The sequence below is a fragment of the Lemur catta genome, chromosome 7, assembly GCF_020740605.2.
Source record: "Lemur catta isolate mLemCat1 chromosome 7, mLemCat1.pri, whole genome shotgun sequence".
Lineage (NCBI taxonomy): Eukaryota > Metazoa > Chordata > Mammalia > Primates > Lemuridae > Lemur > Lemur catta.
Genome location: NC_059134.1, coordinates 34518660 through 34535171, shown reverse-complemented (window position 1 = coordinate 34535171; position 16512 = coordinate 34518660). Strand labels below are relative to the sequence as shown.

Here is a 16512-nt window from a genome sequence, read left to right as displayed (position 1 = left end):
TGTAGTTCTTTTTTACTTTTTTTTTTTTTTTTTTTTTACCTTTTTTGTTATGGAATATTTCAAACATACACAAAGGTAAAGTAGTATAATGAATGCCCATGTATCCACCACTCAGTTTCAATAGTCATTGACATTAATTATTCAGTTTTTGTCTCATCTTTGTCTCCCCTGCCTCTCCTTTTTTTTGTTGTTGGAGTATTTTTAAAGCTAAGATATCATATGCTTTTCCACCCTTAATACATAACTGCAGGACCATTATCACACCCAACAAAATAACAATAATTTCTTAATTTTTTTATTTAACCAGTGTTTATTTAGCCTGACTTTCTCAGAAATTTTTTTATAGTTGGTTTACTTGAATCAGGTTGCAAACAAGGTCTACACATTGCATTTGGTTGATATGTCTCCTGAGTCTCTTTTAATTTAAACGGTTCCCCTTTCTGTTTTTTATGCCATGTAATATTTCCCACATTTTGGATTTATCTTTTTATATCTTTGTGTTGTTAGCATGTTCCTGTCTCTCCCATTTTTTCTATTAACAACTAGCTGGCTATAAAGGCTTGATTAAATTAAGGTTCTTTCTTTTTTTTTCTTTTAACAAGAATACTTCATATTTAGTGTGGATAGTTCTTATACATTACATCAGGAGGCATGTAGTGATGCCGAGTTTGATATGTGGGTTCAGGTATGATCAGCATCATCTATCCATTGTAATGCTCTCCATCAACTTTTTCTTAGCGATTTTATCAGCAATTGGTGGTCATGAAGGGTTGCAAAATGATAATTTTCTAATTCTGTCATTCTTTCTGCATTTATTAGTGATAATTTTTCTATCTGGAAGAATTTCTTCATCAACTTTTTAGTTATTCTGAAATACAGTTTGCATAGGAATGGCAGTATGGACAATTGCTTTTTTCTTTTTATTTATTACTTTTTCGTACTATGAAAAATAGGTTAGTGTCATAGTAAGTTCCATAGGTAACCATGAAATATTTTCTGGTAGTGTCATTATGAACTCATGAATTTTTATATGTTTCCGTCCATTGTAGTTATTATACTCAAATTGTTTCATCTTTGGGTTGGAGTGCCCCTTCAAGTTGGCTCCTGTGTCTTTTTGATATTATCATAGTATTTCTTTGATAACTTAGGCCCTCGAAAATGTTCCAGCCCAGCCCAACCCATCTTGTACATTTTCTGTCCCATACGTGAAATTAGCGATTTTTCCAAGGAGATTGCTTCTTTGTGGTGGGAAATAGCATTTAGCAGCAACCTGGTGGGGGAAGTGCTAATTGTTACTTAGTTAGCAATACTTTTAGGTATTCTCAGTAGGCAGAATTGTTAAATAGATTTTTTTTTTTAGCAACAGAAAAATAAAACATGAGTTTATACTGAGATTTCCAACTCCTACTTAACCTATTTGATTACCCTTTGATTGTTGGCAGAAAATTTCAGTTCAAAATACAAGAATAATTGTTTTCCGGCTGTTTGTAAATTGTAAATAGAGCCGTTAACATGCCATTTCATTATTATAAGTGCAATTTAATGCTAAATAATGAAAATCAGAAGTTTTTACTATATTTAGGGCAGACTCTAAGAATGTACTTCAGGGAGCTTTAAATACAGTTTAAAAATAATGTAGATGTTATGTATTTTCACTAGATTTGAGCACACTGATTAATGTTAGTGTACATCACTTTGTTGAGTGGCAATTCTCAGGATTATAGTTTCAGTTTTATTGTTCATTTCATTTATTTTTCTTTAAGCCTAGTTTAAAGAAATTCTTCCCTAATAGCTGTAAGTTTTAGACTTATGTATGCAACTTTTTTTTATTTAAATACATTTGTTGTTTTAATATTTTATGTTTTAGGTCTTGGCTATTAGAACAATTCATGAGAAGCTTCTCTATTTTTTACCTACTGGTGAAGAGAAAATCATATGCCTGGCTCGAGTATTTGAACCTTTTACTGGCCTGAATCCTGTGCAGTATAATCCCTATACTGAGGTCTAATACATATGTTTCTGTCTTTTTAATTTCCTATTTATATTGTTCTTTATAAAGAGAGGTTTTTGACATACTAAAGTCTTAACAATATTGTTAATGTGTTTAGCCTTTGTGGAAAGCTGCAGTGTCTCAATATGAGAAAATTATTGCACCTGCAGAACAAAAAATAGCAGGAAGATTGAAAAATTATATTGCAGAAATTCAAGACAGTCCACAGCAGGTAAAATATTGAAATGTTTTACTATTCCGCTTAAGCTATTGTAGGAGATATAAATATATTTGCTAAGTCAAACCATTGGGATGAACATATAATTATTTTGTTTTATATTAGCTTCTTCAAGCATTTCTGAAGTATAAAGAATTGGTGAAACGTCCAACTATAAGCAAAGAATTGATGTTGGAAAGAGAAACTTTATTGGCAAGACTTACAGACTCAGTTAAAGGTATAATTTTATCAGAGATTATAGTGTTTGAGAAATATTTTTGTAGATTACTTTTTTCTTTGTTGCATACCATTTAGGATTAAGACTACATTTTCTTACATTTTTATCCTAAAGATTAATTTACTTTTCTCTGTTATAAATTTCAGAGTTTTTTGAATTAACAGGTTATTTTCTTTCTCTGTCTCACTTGAAAGACAAGGTCCTTGAGGGTAGGGACCAACTCCTATTATTTTTCTATCCATAACATTTGCCATAGTGCTTGGTACATGGAAAGCATTTAGGAAATCTTTGCTAACTCTAATCAATTATTTATTTGATTTAAATTTTATAGATTTTCGATTAGACTTTGAGAATCGGTGCCGAGGAACTCCTGGTGATGCATCTGGACCACTTTCTGGCAAAAATCTTTCAGAAGTTGTTAATAATATAGTTTGGGTTCGCCAGTTGGAATTGAAGGTATTTGTTTTAATAAAAGCTGAAGAATACTAATTATAAAATGTGCTAAATTAAGGCACATAGAAGGCACTATAGAACTGTAGTATAAATAGTCTCTGTTTTCCTTGGCATATCCATCTAATTTTTATGTGAAATGCAGAAGTCTAAAAAAGTATAGAAAGGAGGTTCTAATGTTTCTTTTCATTCCTTGTATAGAGAGAATAATCAAATCACTTATTCTACTTGCAGTTGTTCCAGGCAAGTGCCTTTATGTAAGAGGAAAGCATCTTTACACTGTATTAAAAAAATCACTCTAAAATCCTAGTAGTTGCAAAGTCTATGTGCAAGTATGTTTGTGTAACTAAAACACTTTGGGTTGAGAGGAAGTTAAAAGAAAGGTGAAAGGTTATTATAGCATTGTCTAAGGTAGTGACAGCAATTTATATATTTAAAAGACTATTTAGTATTTTAATATTATTAAAATTGACCTAAGACTCTTATGGACTTACTAATTAGTATATGGCACAGTGTCTTGCATTTGACTCTTAGAATACCTGTTAATTGATTATAGTTTGTGATTATAAGAGTAAGACCTCATAGAACGTTATAAAAGCTAGCATGTTTGGTAGTTCTACTTACTCAAGTTTGTATTTTTGATGTTTTATTTTCTGGAATATTTTGCCTAATGATTTTGTCAGTGAGTTTTCTGGGGTTCTACAATGTTCTTTGTACAGTTGTGGAGGAAAAGCATTTCTCTCTCTTAATTGACATTTCAATGGGCCTAATTATTGGTTGAACTGTTAATCAAAGCATTTAGCAAAGGGCCAAAATGATTGCTGAACACCTTTAGGAGTGTTGCTGATGTTCTCAGAGTTTCCTCTGAAAATCAGTGGGTACACGTATTTCGAGAGCTGACTTGTCATTTACCCTGTATTTTACCCTTCAGATTATTCCTTGTATGGGTTATCCTCTTGTGTTTTACTATTCTCAGGCTGTATATTTCAGAAGCAAAGTAGGGGTTGATGTTCTTATATTCTTTGGCAAAACTTCTATTTTACTATTTATGGTTGAAAGGGAAAATAATTTCTAAATCACAGATCAGAGAAGGAGGCTCATTATTTTATGCTAAATTTATTAGAATTTAAATAATGCATGTCCTTGTAATTTGACTTTTTAAGGTAGATGATGCTATCAAGATTGCAGAGGCTCTTTTATCTGACTTGTCAGGATTTCGATCTTTTCATCGAAGTGCCGAAGATCTCTTAGACCAATTTAAACTATATGAACAGGAACAATTTGATGATTGGTCCAGGGATATTCAGTCAGGTTTGTCTGATTCCAGATCTGGTTTGTGGTAAGTATAAATGTACCAAACTGTAAAATCCAAAATCATATTATTAATCCAAATGGCAGGATGGAATCAATCGTCTTTTTCCTTTTTCCAAACTTGCTGCTCCTCTTTTGTTTTTGTTTGTTAGTGTTTGATCATCAATTTTTAAGTCATTTAGGTTGGAAACTTTGATAATATGCTTAGGTGACTACCTCTTCCTTCCTTCTCATGTCTGTTCCCCAGAACTGCGGATTCCCACTTTGGAATTAGGCTTTTCCTTGCTCATGGTTTTTTATTGGTTTTCATATATGTTTTTCTACCTTTTAAAGTTAATATTATACACACAGAAATACACACATATTTTAACCATAAAATGTTATTAAACTCCTTGAGACAGGGAGTGCCCAACATAGTAAGGTTTTGGTAAATATCTGTTGAGCTATGGTGAATATATTAATTGGTTAACCTAATTATCCTAATGGGGATTTAAAATGGGTGTTCTGAAAAATCCATTATTTCTTTGTACCTCAGGTTTACTGTCCCCAGCATATTATTGCCTGTATTTTTAGAAACTTGTCATGTCTTTTTAAAAGTAATTTTGTACATACTATGAAGTTCTGTTTATTTCCCCTATACTGCTACAAAGGATAATTAAGCCAAAAGTGATGCCTCTTAAATTGAACGAATAATTTTTTTTTTTTAAATCCAGAATTCTGGTTCTGGAGGAAGAATAGAGGGAGCCAAAGGGCACTAGGGCATAATGATGATAACTTTATGCCATTTAGCTCTTTCCTTTCCTACTCTGAGCCTAAAACATGAGAGATGCTCCAGGATAAAAAAGAAAGAGTGCTTTAGTCAACTAATTGTGGAAAATTCGCACACTTTATCACTGTAGCTCCAGTGAAAATCTACTGTATATGGTAGCATAACAGGGGTGTGAGATCTGCTGTAAAGAGGCCTGTTTATGCTGTTCTACACAGTGTTTCCCATGTGGCAGTGAAACCCTCTTCCTGTCTTTTTTTGATGTAAAACCTATTGTCCTATAGAATCATCAGTGTGTTCTTGAACAGATTTTGGGAAATGCTGGTATATACAAACTTATTTTGAAGATCTGTCCTTAATAAAGGCAAAAAATGTCACCATTATAGTTTGCTGACAAGCTTTATGTGTGTTTAGAAAAGTTTGGGGAAATCATCATTTTAAGCCATTTTAAAGCATCTACTTGTTATTATGTTTTGTTTTATGTGCTATTAAGTAAGCTGAATAGATTTGTTTTTTGTTTTTCAGTAGGTTACTTTCTAAGACCTGTAAGTTTTCTTAATTATGAAAGTGATTTGAAAGAATGAGCATTATATAAACCTAATTCTAAAGGAAGGTAATGAAAACATAATACCTTATGCTTAATTTAGTTCAGCATTTTCACAATCCATGCTCATTTGAGTGCCCCAAAGTCATATTTTCTATTATAGCCTTTACAAGAAACAGAAAAATATATAATCAGTAAGTAGTGAATCAAAGGGTAGAAGAATGAAACATTTGAATATATCTACTCCTACCATGTTGATGTTCTTTATCATTGATCCTTTTAAAATATTAAGCAAGTAGGGTGATTAAAAAAATCTAAGTTACCTTTAGAAAATAAATCAAAAATTTTTTTCTTTATGGTGAATATGATGTCAATTTGAGTCTTAGCTGATAGTTAAGGGATTGATTTTTCTCACTTTAAAACTGCTTGGTTGAAATAGTAATGTCATGATATATTTTGGATATTGCAGTTTGTTTCCAAAGTCTGAATTGTGAAATAATATATGAAAAAAACCACAACTTGAAAGCTGTAATTAAAAAGTTTATTATTATTTTTTTTTTGGGTAGGGGTGGGCAGGAGCAGCGTCTCACGCCGGTAATCCTAGTACTTTGGGAGGCCAAGGTGGGAGGATCCTTTGAGCCCAGGAGTTCAAGACTGCAGTGAGCTATGATTGTGCCATTGCACTCTGGTCTGGGTGACAGAGTGAGACCCTGTCTCTGGAAAAACATTTTTTTTTTATTTTGCATTAATATTAGTTGTATAGATAAGTTTTAAAAACTATTGTGTTTTTCATTAGTCAAAAGAGTGAGAACAGGAAACTTAATAGGTTATTTATTTTTTTTTTTAGTATTGAGGCTAATAGTCGAATTATGGAATTGGATCCTAATGATGGATCATTAAAAGTGCATTATTCAGATCGTTTGGTGATTCTTCTGAGAGAAGTTCGTCAGCTTTCTGCACTTGGGTTTGTTATTCCTGCTAAAATACAGCAAGTTGCAAACATTGCACAGAAATTCTGCAAGCAAGCAATTATTCTTAAACAGGTATGAAATTATATTTTTTTAAAACTTGCCTGTTCTGAGTTCATTACATTAAACTAGAATATATTAAGGACTTTGTTTTTTTAGGCTAAGAGAATAGCACGACCGATTCTTGTGAAATTATGAATTGCTAAATGATTATATTATAAAATTTTCTTTGTAACCTATATAGGAATTTATTAACTTAAGGTATTTTTGTTTATTGCTTTTCATTCTAAAAGGATTTGGAAAGAAAATAGAAATCTTTCTTTTTTTCTTTCATGTTACTTGTATGGGTTTTAAAGGACCTTCTAATTAAAGGATCCTTTGCCTCCTGCCTAGCGGCATATTCTTAAAGAATTACCAGGCTAAGAGATTGGATTGGTCTCTGTTTCTAGTCATTTCCTTAGTCTACCTATTCACACATTGCCATCATGTCAATTCGCTGTTTAAAACCAACTATTATCAGCTTACAGTCTATCTTCTTAGCGTGGCATAAAAGACTCTTCTTAATCATGTCCCAACTAAACTTACTGGTTTTGGCCTTTACTAACTATATTTACCCTCGTGTTGTATCTATGCTTCAGTTATATAAAGCTTGGCTTTTCTCTGAACATGTCTTCATGCTTGAAATATGTTGTTTGATTAGAAAATTCAGTATCATAGTTTAATTCTCATTTTAAAAGTCACTTATTTTGTGTGTATTTCATTAGTTGAATGTTTTTTTTTAAATCTGTGTGCAGTGTGAAAATCACTATTATAACACTTATGTTGTATCTGATTTTTTTCATTTTTTCTTTCACTTGATTATTAGATCTTAAAGGACAAGAACAGTATCTTAGAAGGCAGGAACACTATCTTGTGTATTTTGTCTTCCATTTATTCTTTCATGCAGCAAAGATTCATTGAGCATAGTGTAGTGAGGATATAAAAATGAATACATTACTGTCATAGTCTGGGACGGGATTTCTCAGCCTCTGCACTTTTGATAGTTGGGACCACTTCTTTTTTGGGAGGAATATCTTGTACATTATAGGATATTCATCAGCATCCCTGGCGTGTACCTAGTATGATCCAGGAACATCTAGTCCTGACAATCCAAAATATCTCCAGACATTGTTAGATGTTCCCTGTGGTATAAGTCAGCTATAGTTGAGAATCATTGTTCTGATGGGCGAGAGCAAACTAAACAGAGTGCTCATTAAATGTCAGGACTTGAGGCAGATGCTTTATTTATGTTATTTTAATTAATCCCCTGTTGTACCACTGACCTAATTTGGTATCAGATGTGCAACATGGTTTTCCCAGTGCCACACAGGTTGTATGTTATGAAGCTAGGATTTGATACCAAGTCTCTCTTGACTCCAGAGCTCATATTTATTTCATTTCACGTTGTGATGATAGATATGTGGACAGGTAGATACAATATTTAATGTAGTATAGATGTTTAGAAAGTCTTGTGAAAGCATAGAGGTGGGAATTTTCAGTTCTTTTTCTGGATGGGGTAGAAGTGGTATCAGGTAAGTCTTTGGGGAGGAATGATGTTTGATGTGAGCCTGGAAGAGTATCATATATTTTCTCAAAGTGTAGGAGGGGTTGGCTGATCATTTCAGTTAGAGTGACTACTTAATGAAAAGCAGAGAGGCTTGCTCACTTGTGTATCCTAAGTATTTAGTTTGATGCAATAGGAGCTCAAAAAATGAATGGTTATATAGTATTTGTATTTATCCCTGGAAGAACAAGTGGGAAAATCTGTTTATGTATACCTTTACTTATGAGCAGATATTTAGCTGGAGTATGGAGTATAGATTAGACTGCTGGATAGATAGCAATATAGCTAGATTGTTGTATTAATAATAGTATGTATTCTGTTGCTTCTCATTTTCCTGATTGTGCTTTTCGGGCCTACTTCTGTGGTACAGAATAATTAGAGTGAGCATTCCCCACCAAATAAGGTATATTTTCATGCATATCAGTGGAAAGAAGAGGACTCTTTATAAAATTAGTTAAGAAGTATTTTTTAAAAACCTGCTGTGTGCCAAGAGTGTTGTGAGGTGCTGGGAATATGGCCATAGGCTCCTTAAACTCCTTAGACTCAGCCCAGGTTATCTACTTGATCTTCCCTGAAGCTCTCCTTTTTCCCCCAGCAGAGTTGACAATGTCCTTCTTTGCCCACCAGCGTCCCTTGTAGTTATTTCTATTTATTGATTCATTGATTAATTTAATAAACATTGAGTTTGTTATTGAGTACTTGCTATTTGCTTGGCACTGTTCTTAGAGCTATCATTTCAGTAGGAGAGACAGATAGCAAACACATATAACACAACACTAGGTAGTGATAAGCGCTTTGAAGAAAAATAAAACAGAGTAAAGAGATTGTGACAAAGACTGCCATTTTATGTAGAATGGTCAGGGTAGGCCTTGATGAAGAGGTAATATTTGAGACTGACATAAAGTGGGCAAAGGAATCATGTGACTATCTAGAGGGAAGCCATTCCAGGCAGAGGGAATGATTGATGCAAAGTTCCTGAGGGAGACCTCATGTTAGGTTAGAGTAACAGCAAAAGAGGCCAGTTTGGCTGCAGTGCAATGAGGGAGGGTTTTGTGGTGGGGCTAAGTGCCAGTTATATGCTAGGGTAAGGGCATGGGTATTGTATTTGAAAGAATCAAAATGTGGATTTTATCCTTTAGTGTAATGGGAAACCATTGAAAGGTTTTTAGGCAAGAGTTTTGGGATTTTGGATTTTATTCTCAAGTGTACTGGGAAGTCATTAGGTTTGGGTAGGCATGAGGTACCTACTGAAAACCTTCAGAAGATCACTCTGGATGCTTTGAATAGCATATAGGAGGCGATGGTTGGAAACAGGGGCACCAGTTAGGAGGCTGTTGCACTGGTCTTGCTGACCAATGCGGTTGTGTGGATTGGGATGCAATTGATGGAGGTCGGGTGAAGTGATTAGATTCAAGATATATTTTGAAAGTGGAAGGCAATAGGCTTTTGCTGATGTGGGATGTGAGAGAAACATTAGGGACAATGCAAAGAATTTTTGGTCTGAGAAATGGATAAATCATAGTGGTATATATTGAAAAAAGAGCAGCTTTGGAGAGGCGGAGGAATTAAGAATTTAGTTTTTCAGCACTTAACATGTTTTACTGGGTTCCTTCTTCCCTGTGAGACTATGACTTCTTGATTCCAAGGACCAGGTTTTATAATCATTGTTTAATCAGCTCTTAGGACATGAACTGGCAAATTGTAGGAACTCAACACATATATGTTGATTGTATATATTAATACACGAATAAATGCAATATTGGAGATGCAAAAGCTATGTTCCAATCTTAGGATTGAGAAAAGTTAATATTTCCATTCAAACAATTAAAAATAAAGAAAAATGAAAGCTTTAAAAATGAAATGTTATCGATTATTGATTATCACTAATTGGACTTTTTACTTTGTAGGTGGCACATTTTTATAATTCTATTGATCAACAAATGATTCAAAGTCAGAGGCCAATGATGTTACAATCTGCCTTAGCATTTGAACAGATAATTAAGGTAAATGAACTTCTTATTTTATTATAATTATATTTTACATGTGAAGTGTTTATTTCATAGTTTTTTCCAACTATAGATTTAAGTGGTTATAATGTTTCATGTATTTTGGTACTGATTTTGATCCATTGCATTAATAGCGATAGTATAAGATTTGTGTGCTATTTATTTATCCACTGAAGTTTAAGGTCCTTACAGACAAGGTTCCTTCGTGCTTTTCCACCCTCTCCTGATTTTGTAATTTAAGACTTATTTATTTGCTCTTCATTTGTTCTTATTTAAATGTCCACACATATGAAATTAGGAAAACCCACAATAGTGTTTAAACTGAATGTTACTATGTGACTACTAACTTTTTGAAATCTATAACTTTAGTTCTTCATAGACAAGAAATATTTGAAAAAATAAGTAGAAGAAGAATATAATATAACCTTTTCCTCTTTCATTTGAAAGTGGGTAACTAGTTGTGTCAGGGTCCTTAATACCATCCCAGGTTCTGTGATTTGCTAGGACTCACAGCAATATTTATCATAGTGAGTGAGTAGATACAAAGCAAAATCAGCAAAGGGAAAGGTGCATAGGATGAAGTTCCAGGAAACCAGGTACAAGCTTCCAGTAGTGCCTATTGGTGGTTCCTGATTGGAGTCTTCTCCAGCACCCTGTCCTAGGTATATAGAAGACAATAAGGAAACTGAAGTGTGTTGTTTCTTAATTCCTGAAGTTTCTAGACTGTCTGCCTTCTTCGTTCTACTTTTGAGTCTTCTTATGCATGTTGTGTTATGTCCAGGGTTTTTTAGTTGTAAGAGGGAGAACCTGGAAATAATGGGCTACTCAATTTTGGCCAGAGTGCCTTATCATTTATAAAATGGAAAATTATGTGCTTTCTTTAACATAGGTCAGTGTTGGTGATAGTTGGACTTATGATGTAGAATGTTGAATCTTTTGGAAAAAAGAAATGCATCTAAATACTAAATGTGATTTATTGTACCATAGAATTCAAAAGCAGAAAGTGGAGGAAAATCACACATTACTTGGGATAATCCTAAAGAATTAGAAGGTTACATCCAAAAACTCCAAAATGCTGCTGAACGACTTGCCACTGAAAATAGAAAGCTGAGAAAGTGGCACATGACATTTTGTGAAAAGGTATTTTTTGTTTATAAAATTGAACAATCTATGGGTTGTATTAATTAAAAGGTAATTAAGATATAATTTTAAAAAATATTTTGAAATAATTTGAGACTTAAAGTTGCACAAATAATACAAAGAATTCACATTTATTCTTCACTTAGCTTCCCCTAATGTTAACAACTTATGTAACCATAGTACAGTTATCAAAACTAGGAAATAGACCGTTTTTGAATTTTACAACTTATTTTTTACTAACATCCTTTTTCTTTTCTAGGATAAAATCCAGAATCTCACTTTGCATTTATAATTGTTGAGCCTCTGTAGTCTCTTCCTCCTCAGTCTTTCCCTGTTTTTCTTGACCTTGATGAGTATTGGTTAGTTATTTTGTAGAATATCTCTCTCAACTTGGGTTTATGTAATGTTTTCTTATGATTATATTGGGCCTATGTAATTTTGGCAGAAATACCACAGAAGCAATGCTTTGCCCTTCTCAGTATATCAATCAGGTATTGATAAGTTTTATTATAGGTTGAGTTAAATTCGATCACTTGGTTAAGGTGGTGTCTGTCAGGTTTCTCCACTGAAAAGTTAATATTTTTTCCAATTGGTACTTTGAGACCATTATGTTCTAATTTTTAACAGGTGGTTATTCTTATGAATATTGATCTGCTTCGGCAGCAACAGCGTTGGAAAGATGGACTACAAGAATTGAGAACTGGCTTAGCAAGTGTAGAAGCACAGGTAGAGAATGTTTTATTTTGTGTTAATACTTTGAAATATGACCTCATCAGAATGTGAATACAGTATATGAATTGAGACGTTCATAAAGATTAAATCTTTACTAATAAATTCCTAATAAATTTAGAATTCTTTGACTAAATTATATATAAAGACCTTTTATTAGCAATTAATTTACATTTAAAAATATAAAAATAAGTTGCTATTTATCTTACAGAATGCCAAATCCCTCAGTTCAGAGTTTGTAGTTTTTTTGACTTGGTATTTAAATATCTACCATATGTTAGCTCTCTTTTAGGTGATTGTGACATCCCTAGAACACCAAGTTAAACTTATGCAGAAGCTTAATGATTGAAATAACTCTATTTCACAAATTTTTTCCCTGTTTTGGAGTAAAATTTCAGTTCTATTCATAATTTGATATAAGAGATGATGTATATATAAACGTGGCTAGCACAGAGCCCGCCCCATAGTATGTGGTAATGTGATTTTGAATGAATTAGGTATCTTACACATTTACATATATTTTTCCATTTTTAGAAACTTAAGAAAAAACAAAAGTACTAGAATTGATAAATTTATAGTCATATGGAAGCAAAAAGTATACAAACTATTCTAAGTATTTTAATAGTTTAAATTTCTTATGTTTTTAAATATGTAATTGATTATTTAGAGAATGGGAAGAGAAGAGCTATACTTTATGGGAATTTTTGAAAAAGGGTTACGTTCACAAAACAAATCATTGTGGTACTGCATCATAAAATAAAGTGCAAATATAAAAGTCATTTAATTTTTGCTTGGTTTTAAAATTTTACTGATATTTTTATATACCATTTATAAGCATGGTGGTTAGAGGTTTTCATATTTGACTCTATATAAACTCTTGTACTAAAACGGTCAATTTAGAGGTACATGTTTTAAGATATTTAAAATGAATGAATTTTTTTGCTTATAATTTTGCTTTATATGACATGAAAGTATTAAATGAAAAATTACTGCTTAATTTTTAAATAAAAATGTGAATGTAACATATTAGGGATTCCAAGCAAGTGATATGCATGCATGGAAACAGCACTGGAATCATCAACTGTACAAAGCTCTCGAGCATCAGTATCAGATGGGCTTAGAAGCACTTAATGAGAACCTGCCAGAAATAAATATAGACTTAACTTACAAGTAAGATGTTTTTAAACCCCAATTTAATATTCAATTTGTAATTTTCTAATAATTTATATTTTAAAGTTATTTATTTACTTCCAGACAGGGACGGTTACAATTCAGGCCTCCTTTTGAAGAAATCCGGGCTAAATATTATAGAGAAATGAAGAGATTCATCAGCATTCCAAATCAGTTTAAGGGAGTGGGTGAGGCAGGAGATGAATCTATTTTTTCTGTTATGATTGATAGAAATGCAAATGGATTTCTGACTATTTTCAGCAAAGCAGAAGATCTGTTTAGAAGATTGTCAGCTGTTTTACACCAACATAAGGTATAGAACATGTAATTTTCCATCTTTCTAACATAAAATTTCATCTGATTGAATTAACGCTAAAGTATTAATATAAATTACAAATTAGTAATTTATCTGTGTGGCATAAAATTAAAATATGGCAAATCAGAGAGCAAGAGCCGTATTTGTAGATTCTTATACAGCCTAGATTTATGCTACAGATGAAAAAAAAGTTAAACTGAATTTATTTTTTGTCTTTGACTATTTTGTGAAGATTGAGAAACTAGTTTTTTTGTTTTTTGCTTTTTTAAATTGTTGTGTCAACTTGGTATGTCATAGGCACCTGTTGTGTCAATTTTAATTCTGAAACCCTCTAATGTTAATGAAATAAGGGTGGTTTAACTGTTTATTTCTGTTTAAGTGCATCACGTAAACTAACTCCAAATATAAATCTTAATTGCATTGTTCATTTATATTGATCTGAGACATAGGACTGATAATTTGACTAGTATTCTACATTTTATATTTCTAGAGCAAATCTGGATACATACAGATTTGTAGCCTATGGTGACTCCTGGCTTTGCAGAAGTGATTCTGTGTTTGTACTTTGTATATATCTAATTTAAGAAGAGATTCTAAAGAAAAGGTTTTTATAATTTCCTTTAAAAGGTCTATGATCACTGCATTTTCATATTAAATCCTTTTTTTTTTTTTGAGACAAAGTCTCTCTCTGTCACCTGGGCTAGAGAGCAGTAGCCTCATCATAGCTCACTGCAACCTCAAACTCCTGGGTTCGAGTGATCCTACTGACTCAGCCTCCCAAGTAGGTGGGACTACAGGCACACACCACTATGGCTGGCTAATTCTACTTTTTAAAGATGGAGTCTCACTCTTGCTCAGGCTGGTCTCAAACTCCTGGCCTCAAGCAGTCCTCATGCTTTGGCCTCCCAAAGTGCTAAGATTATAGGCATTAGCCACTGTGCCCAACCCTGTTCATTTTTTAGGCTATGCAGTAATGGTTACATTTACATACTTAAATTGACATTTGCTTGAATGTTTGCCCCTTTTTATTGGTCTTAATAGTTGGATCCTAATCTTTGAAATATTATTCTATTTAATAATATGTTTTTCATTCTTTAACTAGGAATGGATTGTAATTGGGCAAGTTGATATGGAAGCTCTAATAGAAAAGCATCTTTTTACTGTACATGATTGGGAGAAAAATTTTAAAGCACTGAAAATAAAAGGGAAAGAAGTAGAACGACTTCCAAGGTATTGGAGGTTAATGTAGTACTTATGTGCCATAATAATTTTTTGATATGAATAGTAAGAGTATTCTCTACTTAGTGATGTTGAAATTAGATCAGCTTCTTGCCTCCTCTAGATCTCAGCTATGACACTTGAGTAATGCCCATCTGGATAGGGCATTCCAGAGAATAAAAGAAGTTTTCCTTTTAGAGGCTCTGCTGGCTAAGACCTAGTTGGGGAGAATAGAGGCTTCTATTCAGAACTGGTATGATATCTTGATATGTATTGGCACAGTCCAGGTATGGCTAGAAGCTACTGGTGAGAGCATACTGGAAAATACAAAGCTAATGACATCTTACTCTGCTTTTGTACTGCTTTGCTTCCTTTCAAAATGCCCTAGGAGGCACACAACATAGCGCTGTATCCAGGTACTGCCCTAAATGTAGACAAAAGCCACTGAGGGCCATCTCATAACCTAGCTACTTGAGAATGTATCGCCCTTGGTATCTGATATTCTCACCACTGGAACCACTCTTAGCAATAAGTTCCATGAAAGGCCTTATGTAATAGTGCATATATCCCCTATAAAGGATAATATTACTTTTATTAATTCATTTGTTCATTCTTTCAATAAATATTTGCTGAGCATTTATAACATGCATAACTTTGTGCTGTAGGAGTACAAAGATGAAGATGACAGAGAACCTGAGATCAAGTTGCTTTCTCTCTGGTAGTGCAGTAAGACAAGTATATTTGATGATTAAGTCAAGTACTCACAGTGGGAAGTGAGTGGGTTCTGGAGTTAGATGGCTCTTATCAGCTGCATGACTTTGACAGTCATTTAAATTGTGAACCTCAATTTCTTTAACTTTAAAATAGTTACAACAATAGTATTTATCTGAGTGTTTTGAGGATTAAATGAGTAATTGACATATAAATTACTGGTACAGGGTATGTTTTCAATAAGCATTGTTTTTAATTATTATTAATATCAGAAAGAATAGTCTATATTTCAAATTAGAGACTGAACTAAAACTATGAGGATTCAGAGGATGACATCTCCATTTGGGGTAAAATCAGGGCAAATTTTGTTAGAATAGTAACACTTAAATTAGGATTTTGACAGGTAGAAATGAGAACGGAAGGTTAAAATCCCTCTTAAGGAGAGGAATTGGTATACTGAAATTATGAAGTTGGTTAATGAGAATTTTGTTAGAGGTAATGTTTTATCAGTGAATAGAGCGGATGATCCTGGAAAGGAGTACATAAGGTACAGATCGGGGAAGAGTCTCATATTCTGAAATAGAGAATTTGGATTTTATTCATTTTAGAGTGGTTAGCCTTTGAAGGTTTCTAAACAGGAGTGTGTCAGTACCAAAGCTGAGCATTAGGAAGATTCGTCTTAAAATAATGGGTTATGTGGTAGAATAAAGAGATCCCGGAGGCTGACAGGCTGTCAGTCAGTCATCCAGAAGACCAGTGATAATTAATTGAATTAAGTTGTTGGTACTCAAAATGGGGAGGAGGAAATACTATGAGGAATTAAGAAGTCTTATTTATTGGAGGAAGATGAGGCATGAGGAATAGAAAGAAATAAATGACTTACGGTTTTGAGCTTGGGTGATTTGGGTAATGGTAGTGCCACTAACATTAGTTTGAAGTAAGGAAAAAATAGTGCTTTTGTTCTGCTTGCATATGAAGTTTCTCTTCTCTGTTGGGTCCTGTCTTTGATCCCAGTCTTGCCCGTTTTCTTTGAGGTAATGCTGTCACCTGACTGCTCAAGGACCTCTACTGCTACCTCTACTATTTGTTTGTCCCTTATTGTAGACAGCTTTCCCATTTGTGCTTCCTTGCCAAA

The 16512-nt window shown here is 33.2% G+C and overlaps 1 protein-coding gene across 1 annotated transcript in view; it reads left to right on the top strand.

Moving 5' to 3' along the window:
* DYNC2H1 (dynein cytoplasmic 2 heavy chain 1) overlaps positions 1 to 16512 on the top strand; it is a 279710-nt gene that overhangs the window by 8306 nt on the left and 254892 nt on the right. The window contains exons 7-18 of the mRNA XM_045556812.1: positions 1868 to 2002; positions 2109 to 2222; positions 2334 to 2445; positions 2777 to 2901; positions 4059 to 4234; positions 6364 to 6559; positions 9995 to 10090; positions 11081 to 11233; positions 11861 to 11959; positions 12993 to 13132; positions 13217 to 13445; positions 14551 to 14678. Of these exons, the coding sequence (XP_045412768.1) occupies positions 1868 to 2002; positions 2109 to 2222; positions 2334 to 2445; positions 2777 to 2901; positions 4059 to 4234; positions 6364 to 6559; positions 9995 to 10090; positions 11081 to 11233; positions 11861 to 11959; positions 12993 to 13132; positions 13217 to 13445; positions 14551 to 14678 (1703 nt within the window). The remainder of the gene's footprint in view (positions 1 to 1867; positions 2003 to 2108; positions 2223 to 2333; positions 2446 to 2776; positions 2902 to 4058; positions 4235 to 6363; positions 6560 to 9994; positions 10091 to 11080; positions 11234 to 11860; positions 11960 to 12992; positions 13133 to 13216; positions 13446 to 14550; positions 14679 to 16512) is intronic.